Source organism: Oncorhynchus mykiss, chromosome 9 (genome assembly GCF_013265735.2).
Source record: "Oncorhynchus mykiss isolate Arlee chromosome 9, USDA_OmykA_1.1, whole genome shotgun sequence".
Classification (NCBI taxonomy): domain Eukaryota; kingdom Metazoa; phylum Chordata; class Actinopteri; order Salmoniformes; family Salmonidae; genus Oncorhynchus; species Oncorhynchus mykiss.
In genome coordinates, this window is record NC_048573.1 from 66322039 (window position 1) to 66336951 (window position 14913).

Genomic DNA, 14913 nt, shown 5'->3' on the forward strand with positions numbered 1-14913 from the left:
CCTGTTCAAAATGACACAACTTAACATCAAAGTATTACCATTTCAAAATGCAATTCACACATTACATCTGAGATGACTGTCTATTCATTTCATTACAATGAGCTAACTATCAATTGATACAACTGCTCAAAATGGTAAGGTACTGTTGCATTACTCTTAATGCATAGTTTTATAGAAACTGACAAACAAAATTCCATGTTTAGGTCATGAAAGTTTCAGGATAACGAGATCCATTGACACCAATTACCGTGGAACATGAACCAATTGAACTACATTATCTATGGATGTAATATTTCATCATCATTCTTTATCCGACACTGTTTCTATGGTCCCATGTACCACTTTTCCAGACCATGTTTTCAGATTTGACATTATTGTACACTCACTGGCCACTTTATTAGGTACACCTATCGAGTACTGGGTACGACCCCCTTTTGCCTCCATAACAGCCTGAATTATTCACGCTGTTGTACAGTAAGAGATGCCCTTCTGCACACCACTGTTTTGAACAGCTGTTATTTGAGTATTTGTGGCCTTTCTGTTAGCTTGAATGAGTCTGGACATTCTCCTCTGACCTGGACATTCTCCTCCGTGTTTTTTCCCACAGAAATGCCTTTCACTGAGTGTGTTTTGTTCATCGCACCATTGGTGCTGTGGAAACTCTAGAGACTGTAAAGAGTAAAAATCCCAGGAAGGCAGCTGTTTCTGAGATGCTGGAATCACCATGTGTGGCATCAACAATCACACCAAGGTCAAACTGGCTTAGATTACTCATCTTGCCCATTCTAATGTTTGGTTGAACAACATCTATAGCCCTCTACTCTATATACTCTATATATTGAGTTGCAGGCAGCCACATGATTCGCTGTTCGAATGTAACTTTCCTTGATGAGCTAAATCAGGTCTGTAGAGCTGGCAATTTTTCTCCACGTGGAGGTGGAAGGTATATGATAGGCGCCCTCACGAACAAGCCACCCTTCTCCAGGCCATGGATGATGCATGCAATGACATCAGGGCAGACCAGTGTCAGGCCTTGATTCACCATGCCCGAAGATTCTTCCCAAGATATTTGGCTAATGAAAACATCCATTGTGATGTGGATGAGAACCTGTGGCCAAATCCACAAGACAGGGTTGATGGAAATATAGAAGTACAGTTATCAATCCTTTGTTTGGCTTTTTACAGTAAGCAAGGTGAGGAACACTGCAGTTGACGTTTTACTGTCATTTTTTTATTTTTTGGCAGCTAATTATTTTTGCTTTGATTCAAAGAAACCTATGAGTGATTTTATTGTATTTTATCAATAAATGTCAGATTTTGTTCAATGATTCCAGTGTCTGTAATATTCTCTCTACTAGTCTGTTTACAGTGATGTATGTACATGTAGTAGCATATTGAAACATGTATCACAAATTTTGTACTACAACATTTAATGATTGTACAAACAACTACACAGTGAAACTATCGGTATCTTATGTGTGGGTGATCTAAATGAATGTTACTATGGTATTTCATGATAAATTAGTTATTTGAACCAATGATTCTGCAAGTGCAAGGTTTCTTTAAAGATATGAATGCACAATGCAATGTTTTGAACATTGGACAGCCTGTGTTACAAGTGATAACCATTTAGAGTTTTGTGTCTAGAGTTTTGAAAAATGACCACTAGGTTCTGAAATTAGTGCCAAAGTGATTGTAAACTGTAACGACGCTTCCACATGTGTATGTTCATTAATTGTTTATGGTTCATTGAACAAGCATGGGAAACAGTGTATAAACACTTTACAATGAAGATCTGTGAAGTTATTTGGATTTTTATCTTTGAAAGACAGGGTCCTGAAAAAGGGACGTATCATTTTTTGCTGAGTTTACATCCATGGAGTGTGTGTGGTGTGTGTGTTTGTGCATATTCTGTGTTGGTATCTGTTGGGTGTGTGTTTGTATGTGTATGCTGTGTTCGTGTGTTGAGTATGTATCATGTGTGTGCAGTGTGTGTGTGTGTGTGTGGTGTGTGTGGTGTGTGTGTGTGTGTGTGTGTGTGCTTGTGCATGTGTATCTGCGTATTCTGTGTTAGTATCTGTTGGGTGTGTGTGTGTGTGTGTGTGTGTGTGTGTGTGTGTGTGTGTGTGTACTCGCGATGTTGAATACAGTACTCACAGTGTTGAAGTTGTGAAACAGGCCCATGCTGTGTTGTGGTGGAGCTGTGTCCATGGGGAACTGGAGGAAGGGCTTCATATCCAGGTGTGGCTGGATCATAGTGGGGGTCCGCAGGAACGCAGGCATCGCCCCTGCACGGTTTATACCTCCTACAGAGAGGTAGGGACATGGTCAAAATACACACACTGAATAGTACAGGCAGTAGGCTCTTGTATGTCCTTGAAAGTGTCCTGGGATCCATTCTCCCAAACATGGCGAGAATCTCCATCAACTGCAGCAAAGAAAATAGTGGGCTATAATAACTCACTCACTATCATATAATAAGGTTGCAACACACAGGCACACATTTGTGAATAACAGTCACATGTCACATTAGGAATTGTCCTCTAAAACCTTTCCAGTGGAAAAAGTGGGGAGAGAAACGAAGCCAGCATATCTTGTGAGGACAAGTCAGTGTTTCATTTGAAGGGGCTGCCAGTGTCAGGCAGTGGTTATGAAACATCTTCTGTCTACATCATTGTTCTTATCTCTCTCTCTCTGCCACTCTCTCTCTCTGCACCTCTCTTAATCTGTCTACCCACTTCTCTGCCTATCTCTCTCTCTTTCTCTGCCTCTCAGTTCAATTCAATTTAATGGGCTTCATTGGCATAGAAACATTTTATAATGTCGTATGTTTTCCCCCAACACCACTTTCCATCAATTTGTATAGCAGACTCTCATGCCAAATTGAGTCAAAGGTTTTTTTGAAGACAAAGCATGAGAAGACTTTGCCTTTTTTTTGGTTTGTTTGTTTGTCAATTAGGGTGTGCAGGGTGAATACGTGGTCTGTCATACGATAATATGGTAAAATACCAATTTGACATTTGCTAGGTACGTTGTTTTCACTGGGGAAATGTACGAGTCTGCTGTTAATGATAATGCAGAGGATTTTCCCAAGGTTGCTGTTGACGCATATCCCACGGTAGTTATTGTGGTCAAATTTCTCTCAACTTTTGTGGATTGGGGTAGTGCTGTATACTACTTTATCACTGACCTCAACCCAGAGTCTCTCAGAGCGTTCACAGTCTGACACCCCTATCAGATCACAGCAAAATCACAGTCTACTTGAACAGAGCAATACTCAATCCTGAGGCATCAAAGCCAAAGGAACTGAGTAATATTGAGAAATGCTATAGATGGAAGGAAAGTAGTGTGGAAACCTACCAAAAAAAGTTATCTAACCAGAACAGTGATCAACCACTTCTCCAATTTTTGGGGCTCTATAACAAAGAACAAACAACAAAAACATATACAGTGCCTTGCGAAAGTATTCGGCCCCCTTGAACTTTGCGACCTTTTGCCACATTTCAGGCTTCAAACATAAAGATATAAAACTGTATTTTTTTTGTGAAGAATCAACAACAAGTGGGACACAATCATGAAGTGGAACGACATTTATTGGATATTTCAAACGTTTTTAACAATTCAAAAACTGAAAAATTGGGCGTGCAAAATTATTCAGCCCCCTTAAGTTAATACTTTGTAGCGCCACCTTTTGCTGCGATTACAGCTGTAAGTCGCTTGGGGTATGTCTCTATCAGTTTTGCACATCGAGAGACTGAATTTTTTTCCCATTCCTCCTTGCAAAACAGCTCGAGCTCAGTGAGGTTGGATGGAGAGCATTTGTGAACAGCAGTTTTCAGTTCATTCCACAGATTCTCGATTGGATTCAGGTCTGGACTTTGACTTGGCCATTCTAACACCTGGATATGTTTATTTTTGAACCATTCCATTGTAGATTTTGCTTTATGTTTTGGATCATTGTCTTGTTGGAAGACAAATCTCCGTCCCAGTCTCAGGTCTTTTGCAGACTCCATCAGGTTCTTCCAGAATGGTCCTGTATTTGGCTCCATCCATCTTCCCATCAATTTTAACCATCTTCCCTGTCCCTGCTGAAGAAAAGCAGGCCCAAACCATGATGCTGCCACCACCATGTTTGACAGTGGGGATGGTGTGTTCAGCTGTGTTGCTTTTACGCCAAACATAACATTTTGCATTGTTGCCAAAAAGTTCCATTTTGGTTTCATCTGACCAGAGCACCTTCTTCCACATGTTTGGTGTGTCTTCCAGGTGTCTTGTGGCAAACTTTAAACAACACTTTTTATGGATATCTTTAAGAAATGTCTTTCTTCTTGCCACTCTTCCATAAAGGCCAGATTTGTTGTCCTATGGACAGAGTCTCCCACCTCAGCTGTAGATCTCTGCAGTTCATCCAGAGTGATCATGGGCCTCTTGGCTGCATCTCTGATCAGTCTTCTCCTTGTATGAGCTGAAAGTTTAGAGGGACGGCCAGGTCTTGGTAGATTTGCAGTGGTCTTATACTCCTTCCATTTCAATATTATCGCTTGCACAGTGCTCCTTGGGATGTTTAAAGCTTGGGAAATATTTTTGTATCCAAATCCGGCTTTAAACTTCTTCACAACAGTATCTCGGACCTGCCTGGTGTGTTCCTTGTTCTTCATGATGCTCTCTGCGCTTTTAACGGACCTCTGCGACTATCACAATGCAGATGCATTTATACGGAGACTTGATTACACACAGGTGGATTGTATTTATCATCATTAGTCATTTAGGTCAACATTGGATCATTCAGAGATCCTCACTGAACTTCTGGAGAGAGTTTGCTGCACTGAAAGTAAAGGGGCTGAATAATTTTGCACGCCCAATTTTTCAGTTTTTGATTTGTTAAAAAAGTTTGAAATATCCAATAAATGTCGTTCCACTTCATGATTGTGTCCCACTTGTTGTTGTTTCTTCACAAAAAAATACAGTTTTATATCTTTATGTTTGAAGCCTGAAATGTGGCAAAAGGTCGCAAAGTTCAAGGGGGCCGAATACTTTCGCAAGGCACTGTAGATGATCAAATACAAATATTAGAATATTAGAATCAACTTTTAAAGACTTCCAGATCCCACTGGATTCTCCAATTACCTTGAATGAACTACAGGACAAAATACAAACCTTGCAACCCAAAAAGGACTGTGGTGTTTATGTTATCCTGAATGAAATGATAAAATATACAGACCACAAATTTCAATTGGCTATACTTAAACTTTTTAACATTATCCTTACAGTGCCTTCGAAAAGCATTCAGACTCCGTTACTTTTTCCCCATTTTGATACATTACAGCTTTCTTCTAAATAGTTTTTTCTCCTCATCAATCTACACACACTACCCCATAATGACAAAGCAAGAACAGGTTTTTAAGAAACATTATCCTAATAAAAATATTACATTTACATAAGTATTCAGACCTTATACTCAGTACTTTTTTGAAGCACCTTAGGCAGCGATTAACAGTGGTGGAAAAAGTACCCAATTGTAATATTTGAGTAGATACCTTAATAGAAAATGACTCAAGTAAGTCACTCAGTAAAATACTACTTGAGTAAAAGTCTAAAAGTATTTGGTTTAAAATATACTTAAGTATCAAAAAAGTAAAAGTATAAATAATTTAAAATCACTTATATTAAGCAAACCAGACGGCACAATTGTTTTTTCTTTTTTCTGATAACCAGCATCCCAGAGTCGCCGCTTCACTGTTGACGTTGAGACTGGTGTTTTGCGGGTACTATTTAAAGAAGCTGCCAGTTGAGGACTTGTGAGGCATCTGTTTCGCAAACTAGATACTCTAATGTACTTGTCCTCATGCTCAGTTGTGCACTGGGGCCTCCCACTCCTCTTTCTATTCTGGTTAGTTTGCGCTGGTTAGTTAGCTGCAAGTTTGCTCTGTTCTGTGAAGGGCGTAGGACACAGCGTTGTACGAGATATTCAGTTTCTTGGCAATTCCCCGCATGGAATAGCCTTCATTTCTCAGAACAAGAATAGACTGACGAGTTTCAGAAGAACGTTTTTTGTTTCTGGACATTTTGAGCCTGTAATCGAACCCATAAATGCTGATGCTCCAGATACTCAACTAGTCCAAAGAAGGCCAGTTTTATTGCTTCTTTAATCATAACAACAGGTTTCAGCTGTGTTAACATAATTGCAAAAGGGTTTTCTAATGATCAATTAGCATTTTAAAATGATAAACTTGGATTAGCTAACACAACGTGCCATTGGAACACAGGAGTGATGGTTGCTGATAATGGGCCTCTGTACAACTACGTAGATATTCCATTAAAAGAAAATGCCGTTTCCAGTTACAATAGTCATTTACAACATTAATGTCTACCCTTGTCAGGCCCTGACCTTAGTTATCTTTGTTTTCTTTATTATTTTGGTTAGGTCAGGGTGTGACGAGGGTGGTTTGTTTAGTTTTTGTATTGTCTAGGTGTTTTTGTCCCGTCTAGGGTTTTTGTATATCTATGGGGTTTTAGTATGTCTAGGTATATGTAGGTCTATGGTGGCCTGAATTGGTTCCCAATCAGAGGCAGCTGTTTATCGTTGTCTCTGATTGGGGATCCTATTTAGGTTGCCATTTTCCATTTTGGTTTTGTGGATTATTGTCTATGTGTAGTTGCATGTCAGCACTCGTGTTTATAGCGTCACGGTCGGGTTGTTATTTTGTTAGTTTGTTTAGTGTTCTTCGTGTAAATAAAGACTAATGTATTCTTATCACCCTGCGCCTTGGTCTCATCGTTATGACGAACGTGACAACACTGTATTTCCGATCAATTTGGTGTTAATTTAATGGACATAACATTTTATTTTCTTTCAAAAACAAGGACATTTCTAAGTGACCCCAAACTTTTGAACAGAAGTGGAACATCTTAGTAAGACCAAAATAATGGTGTTGCCAGGACCACAAATACAAATTCCATCTAGACACTGTTGCCCTAGAGCACACAAAAAAACTATATATACACCTCAGAGCCACAGGTAACTTCCACAAAGCTGTGAATGATCTGAGTGACAAGGCAAGAAGGGCTTTCGATGCCATCTAAAGGAACATCAAATTCGACCTACCAATTAGGATCTGGCTAAAAATACTTGAATCAGTTATTTAAAGAACCCATTGCCCTTTATGGTGGTGAGGTCTGGGGTCTGCTCACCAACCAAGAATTCACAAAATAGGAAAAACACCAAATTGAGACTCTACATGCAGAATTCTGCAAAAATATCCTCAGTGTAAAACACCAAATAATGCATGCAGAGCAGTAATAGGCCGATACAAGCTAGTCATCAAAATACAGAAAAGAGACGTTAAATTCTACAACCACCTAAAAGGAAGCGATTCCCAAACCTTCCATAACAAAGCCATCACCTACAGAGAGATGAACCTGAGAAGAGTCCCCTAAGCAAGCTGGTCGTGGGGCTCTGTTCACAAACACAAACAGAGCCCCAGGACAGTAACACAATTTGACCCAACCAAATCATGAGAAAACAAAATGATTACTTGACACATTGGAAAGAATGAACCAAAAAACAGAACTAGAATACCATTTTTGCCCTAAACAGTGAGTATACAGTGGCAGAATACCTGACCACTGTGACTGACCCAAACTTAAGGAAAGATTTGACTCTGTACAGACTCAGTAAGCATAGCCTTGCTATTGATAGAGGCAGACCTGGCTCTCAAGAGAAGACAGGCTATGTGCACACTGAGTGTTATGTAATGTTTACTGTTAAGTTTTTCATTTTTTCATTTCACTTTTGTTTATCTATTTGACATGCTTTGGCAATGTAAACATATGTTTCCCATGCCAGTAAAGCCTTTAAATTGAATGTAATTAAGTGAGAGAAAGTGCCAAAGAGAAAGAGAGAGCGAGCGAGAGATTAGTGTAAAAGTGGGAGAGAGTTGGGGCTCATTTGAAAAGGACTGAGACTTTGGGAATGTGCTGTCTCAGCCAAAGCCCAGCTGCTGCTTGCCTCTGCTCTTTGCTCTGTGTCCACCTGGGTGCTCAGTGCATCTGTAAACCCCAGGGCTGAGCTGCTGAGGCCTGCCTCATTGCCTCCCATTAGGCATGCGTGGCTGTTCTCTAACACACACACAGAACACAACAAACACACACCTGCGTGCAAACGCACACACACTTAAAATCACTCAAGCACTCACATTCAGACAGTTATTCTCCATGAGTTACTGGTGTTAGAGGCACAATCAGTCTCTCTCTGGTGGTAGACACTGCTGGTGCTCCCATAATCATCCTCTTCACTGAGTCTCTCAGTGAGCACAACAACAGAGTTGTTTGAAATGAATGCCAGAATGAATGCCTAAACTTAACCTTAAAAATGTTACGTTTATGGACAAGCGTCCAATTCTGAAGTGAGACTGTGAGAGCTTGTTGAGGGAATAGTGTCTATGCTAGGGCTGTTGCCAGTCATGAAGGCAGACAAATTCCACGGCAATTAGGCTTCTCCAAGCTCTGATGCTGGTCATTAGTAGCCTACCAAACTCGCTAACTGCCTGGTACTCAGTACTCTATTGTCCCGCTAATCACTCTGACATCAATGCAAATCGAATCGAATATCAAAAACTTAATGAGAGCCCATGAGCTCATGCTGTGCAACATTTCTATGGGCTATGGAATTGCGTGAGAAAACAGAGTGATGGCCACTAATAAAAAGAAGAGGATTTCATTAGCTTTCTATAAGCTAGACCTACTATATGCATTGCTTCATTGCTTCTCTTTACAACAAGGGTATAGCCTACCTGGCTGGCAATTACAATGAACCACTGGGAAAATGTTGATTTGATAATGGTCCAGTCCAAATCAAAACAAATGTCACACTTGTATTATATGGAAAGACAATTTTATATCAAGAATCTGATTGGTGACAATATTATTTGGTGACAATATTAGCCTATCACTTGGGAATTATATATTATCACTTGTGAATGATGCCCAGCATAAGAAACAATGCCTTTTTCTTGGGGACTTTTTCAAATCATAGTCACACACCTCATGTAGTCTAGCCCATAGGCCTATATGTTTTAATAAGGTCAGTATCACACATCATGTAGACTAGCCCATAGGCCTGTATGTTTTAATAAGGTTTGTATCACACCTCATGTAGTCTAGCTCATAGGCCTATATGTTTTTAATAAGGTCAGTATCACACCTCATGTAGACTAGCCCATAGGCCTATATGTTTTAATAAGGTCAGTATCACACCTCATGTAGTCTAGCTCATAGGCCTATATGTTTTAATAAGGTCAGTATCACACCTCATGTAGTCTAGCCCATAGGCCTATATGTTTTAATAAGGTTTGTATCACAACTAAAGTGGCCAAATAACTTTTTTAAATGAAGCACATTAATTAGCTTTTCAACGGGTGTAGAGCCTAATTGGCATATATACGCAGCGCGTGAGTTTCTAGTTTGGAGAAGATAATTTCCACCATAAAAATGCACCTAATTATAGCATTACACAATTGTTCAATGTAAATTACTATACAAAATCCTTGCAACCAATAGAATGTTGGTTCGCTGATTCGGTGTGCGAGTTCATTAGAACGTGCGTTGAAGATGTCGTTCCCATAGCAACGATTAAAACATTCCCTAACCAGAAACCGTGGATTGATGGCAGCATTCGCGTGAAACTGAAAGCGCGAACCACTGCTTTTAATCAGGGCAAGGTGTCTGGTAACATGACCAAATACAAACAGTGCAGCTATTCCCTCCGCAAGGCTATCAAACAAGCTAAGCGTGAGTACAGAGACAAAGTAGAATCTCAATTCAACGGCTCAGACACAAGAGGCATGTGGCAGGGTCTACAGTCAATCACGGACTAAAGGAAGAAATCCAGCCCAGTCATGGACCAGGATGTCCTGCTCCCAGGCAGACTAAATAACTTTTTTGCCCGCTTTGAGGACAATACAGTGCCACTGACACGGCCTGCAACGAAAACATGCGGTCTCTCCTTCACTGCAGCCGAGGTGAGTAAGACATTTAAACGTGTTAACCCTCGCAAGGCTGCAGGCCCAGACGGCATCCCCAGCCGCGCCCTCAGAGCATGCGCAGACCAGCTGGCCGGTGTGTTTACGGACATATTCAATCAATCCCTATACCAGTCTGCTGTTCCCACATGCTTCAAGAGGGCCACCAGTGTTCCTGTTCCCAAGAAAGCTAAGGTAACTGAGCTAAACGACTACCGCCCCGTAGCACTCACTTCCGTCATCATGAAGTGCTTTGAGAGACTAGTCAAGGACCATATCACCTCCACCCTACCTGACACCCTAGACGCACTCCAATTTGCTTACCGCCCAAATAGGTCCACAGACGATGCAATCTCAACCACACTGCACACTGCCCTAACCCATCTGGACAAGAGGAATACCTATGTGAGAATGCTGTTCATCGACTACAGCTCGGCATTCAACACCATAGTACCCTCCAAGCTCGTCATCAAGCTCGAGACCCTGGGTCTCGACCCCGCCCTGTGCAACTGGGTACTGGACTTCCTGACGGGCCGCCCCCAGGTGGTGAGGGTAGGCAACAACATCTCCCCCCCGCTGATCCTCAACACTGGGGCCCCACAAGGGTGCGTTCTGAGCCCTCTCCTGTACTCCCTGTTCACCCACGACTGCGTGGCCACGCACGCCTCCAACTCAATCATCAAGTTTGCGGACGACACAACAGTGGTAGGCTTGATTACCAACAACGACGAGACGGCCTACAGGGAGGAGGTGAGGGCCCTCGGAGTGTGGTGTCAGGAAAATAACCTCACACTCAACGTCAACAAAACTAAGGAGATGATTGTGGACTTCAGGAAACAGCAGAGGGAACACCCCCCTATCCACATCGATGGAACAGTAGTGGAGAGGGTAGCAAGTTTTAAGTTCCTCGGCATACACATCACAGACAAACTGAATTGGTCCACTCACACAGACAGCATTGTGAAGAAGGCGCAGCAGCGCCTCTTCAACCTCAGGAGGCTGAAGAAATTTGGCTTGTCACCAAAAGCACTCACAAACTTCTACAGATGCACAATCGAGAGCATCCTGGCGGGCTGTATCACCGCCTGGTACGGCAACTGCTCCGCCCTCAACTGTAAGGCTCTCCAGAGGGTAGTGAGGTCTGCACAACGCATCACCGGGGGCAAACTACCTGCCCTCCAGGACACCTACACCACCCGATGTCACAGGAAGGCCATAAAGATCATCAAGGACATCAACCACCCGAGCCACTGCCTGTTCACCCCGCTATCATCCAGAAGGCGAGGTCAGTACATGTGCATCAAAGCTGGGACCGAGAGACTGAAAAACAGCTTCTATCTCAAGGCCATCAGACTGTTAAACAGCCACCACTAACATTGAGTGGCTGCTGCCAACACACTGACACTGACTCAACTCCAGCCACTTTAATAATGGGAATTGATGGGAAATGATGTAAATATATCACTAGCCACTTTAAACAATGCTACCTTATATAATGTTACTTACCCTACATTATTCATCTCATATGCATACGTATATACTGTACTCTATATCATCGACTGTATCCTTATGTAATACATGTATCACTAGCCACTTTAACTATGCCACTTTGTTTACATACTCATCTCATATGTATATACTGTACTCGATACCATCTACTGTATCTTGCCTATGCTGCTCTGTACCATCACTCATTCATATATCCTTATGTACATATTCTTTATCCCCTTACACTGTGTACAAGACAGTAGTTTTGGAATTGTTAGTTAGATTACTTGTTATTACTGCATTGTCGGAACTAGAAGCACAAGCATTTCGCTACACTCGCATTAACATCTGCTAACCATGTGTATGTGACAAATAAAATTTGATTTGATATGTGTATATATATATGTGTATATGTATGTCTATATAGGTATGTGTATTTATATATGTGTATATGTATGTCTATATAGGTATGTGTATTTATATATGTGTATATGTATGCATGTGTGTATGTATATGGATATATTTACCCCAAAAATATATGGGGGATTGGAAATGATGCAGACAATTACACTGATGGAAGCAACATTCTTTCTGCAATATTAAGCAGATCCACCAACATAAATAAATAAGTAAAAGCATTACATGTATGATTGCGTTTGTGGTCACTTTTGATAATGGCGTTTTCCGCTAATGGAACATTCACACTTATAGCCTACTGCCATGTGCACATTGCTGCGCTTATAATGTGAAGGAATAGCCTAATAGTTTATCAAGGTAAACGTTCTGGTCTGTTACGTCAGCTACACTGCGTTTAAAAGGGTTTTAGATGCTAGTGTCCCAGACTATGTTTGGAATATTTATTTCTCGCACAGAATAGAATAGGTCGACTTTTGTACTATGGGGATAGTAGATTGACATAGGCAAGTGCATTTGCTGTTTGTTAGGCCTACTCATCTTGTTGGCTGACGGAAAATAAATGGGGACAGTTCTTCCAATATCTTCAATATGCACCTCGAAATTGTATAAGGACGCACTCAGTTGTGTCCCTGATGTGTCTGTCTCCACTTGTAACCTGTGAGAAAGATCCGGTCAGGTGATGGAGAGCCGTGTGAGTGAGAGGTGATTCGGAGAGCACAGTGCTCAGGGAGAAGGACACAATGGGCACTGGCTGCAAAAGGCAGTGATTTTTTTAGAGTGCATTACCGCCACACTAAGGGGATGCCGCCGTGAAATTCTAGGCATTATCAGGTGCTTGTCAAATTGTGAATGAGTAACTGATGTAGTGTGTACAGCCTGCGCAGAAAACAAAGCAGAGATCATGCTTTTCAAGCGCCTTTTTTCAAATCATCATTAGTCTCATCATGCAGCCTTACAATGTTACAAATTAAAACATATGCAACGTTTGTAGAACAACTAAAGTTACATTAATAGCTCTAAAATAAGCATATAGGAGTACCTATTTCTTTGTTGACCGCTCAATATTTATATTTTATTCAGCTTATTTGCTTGACATCCACAGCCCTTGTCTACACAACAGGAAGTATGGTGTCCCGGGGGGACAGAGAACAGGGGACAGTTGGATTAAAGAGACTTCCTATTCCCAGTCCCAGAGAGAGAGAGAGAGAGAGAGGGAGAAAGAGAGACAGACAAGCAGAGAGAGATGTGGACACACACAACACCACAGCTAGTGTGTGTAAATCAGTGTGTCTTCTTCCTGCCCCCAGTGTATAATTACGCCATTAAATTAAAGCTACCTTTGGAGGCTAATGCACATAGTAAATCACACTGTCAGTGTGTGTGTGTGTGTGTGTCACAGAAACGTGTGTGTGTGTGGCACAGAGAGAGAGAGTAAGAGGTGAGAGGGCGGGAGCAGCCATTTGGATGTCGTTAAATCCTGCGTCAAGCCAGGAATTCATACCACGCTCTGAGGTAGTAATTAGGCCTCTGAAACACTGCCACGCCACCAACGGGCCTGCCTTTACAGCTAGTAACACTACAAGGTCTGGGGTGGCACACACATCAGCCATCTTAAACTGGCCACAATGCACAGGTCTCAACACACACACAGGCACACAGCGATAAGAGGGTTAAATATAGGATGCAGTAGACAGAATGGCAGTATCACTTCCCCCTCCACTATGTTCTGCAGATGGATTTGGGTGAGACAATTGAGGAAAGCTGAGAAGAAGAGGTGGTGTTGTTGGTGGTGGTGTATTGGCCATGTCAACTTGACAGTGAAGAGGGGGAGAGAGGGGGACTGGTTAATAATAACGGAGAGAAGGGCAACAAGGACGGATCAAAGGCAAGAGAAACAGATTCAGCCATGTGAAATGAATGGCCAGTGAGTGTTTGTGACTGATAAATCTTCCATCAGCCCCCAATGCCCTCTCGACCTCCCTGTCACCTTAAATATCCCACAATCCTTTAGCAGTGGGGCACCGTCTGGAGTAGAACACACTATTGCCTAGGGTTAAAGAATATGTGTGTGTGTGTGCATGCATGCGTGCGTGTGTGAGTGTGTATTTGGTGTGCTGGAAGAAATAACTACAGATAAGGACGGGAGGCTGAGATGAGATACGGGTTGATATCTAAAGAAGGAAATGTAGCAACAATCAGGATTTGTCTGTGTGTGTTGGTTCTTCTATCCTCATGGGGACCTACAATCACCAAAAGTTGCCACAAGGATAGTAAAACAAGGACAATTATCTCTCGTGGTGACATTTCCCACATCCCCACGAGGACAAAGCTCAGGGGTCAGGTTTAATGTAACAATTAGGGTTAGGCTAAGGGTTAGGGGTTAGTGGTTAGGTTTATGGTGAGGGTTAGGAGTTAGATTCAGGGTTAGGTTTCAGGGCTAGGGAAAATAGGATTTTGAATGGAAATACATTTTAGGTCCCCACGAGGATAGAAGAACGTAACATGTGTGTGTGTGTGTGTGTGGGTCGGTGTGTGCGTGTGTGTGCGTGTGCGTGTGCGTGCGTGTGCGTGTGCGTTGCGTGTCTGTGTGTGTGTGTGTGTGTGTGTAGTCAGTATAGAGATTAGGAAAGTAAGTTATTTGCTTCATCCCAGGCTATAAACTTACTGGAATCAATGACTTGACCTTATTTCACTGCAGCTAGGAATCAAACAGTGAGGGAGAGAGAGTTGAATTGACCTTGGTCTTTTCCTTATGTCAAGATATCATACTAGATGTCATACCTCATATCATCAATATGAAAACAGAAGACTACCAGGATCTAGGATATCAGAGTGTCTGTTTAGCCCTGAGTGGAGAGGGGGTTCCACTAGGGGCCAGCTCCCCTCTCCACTAGGGCCCAGCTCCCCTCTCCACTAGAACCCAGCTCCCCCCTCCACTAGGGCCCAGCTTCCTCTCCACTAGGGCCCAGCTCCCCCTCCACTAGGTCCC

At 42.1% G+C, this 14913-nt stretch overlaps 1 protein-coding gene across 1 annotated transcript in view; it reads right to left on the reverse strand.

The window, feature by feature from the left end:
* LOC110531240 (zinc finger protein 385A-like) overlaps positions 1-14913 on the reverse strand; it is a 202461-nt gene that overhangs the window by 93582 nt on the left and 93966 nt on the right. The window contains exon 2 of the mRNA XM_036988730.1: positions 2158-2306. Within this exon, the coding sequence (XP_036844625.1) occupies positions 2158-2306 (149 nt within the window). The remainder of the gene's footprint in view (positions 1-2157; positions 2307-14913) is intronic.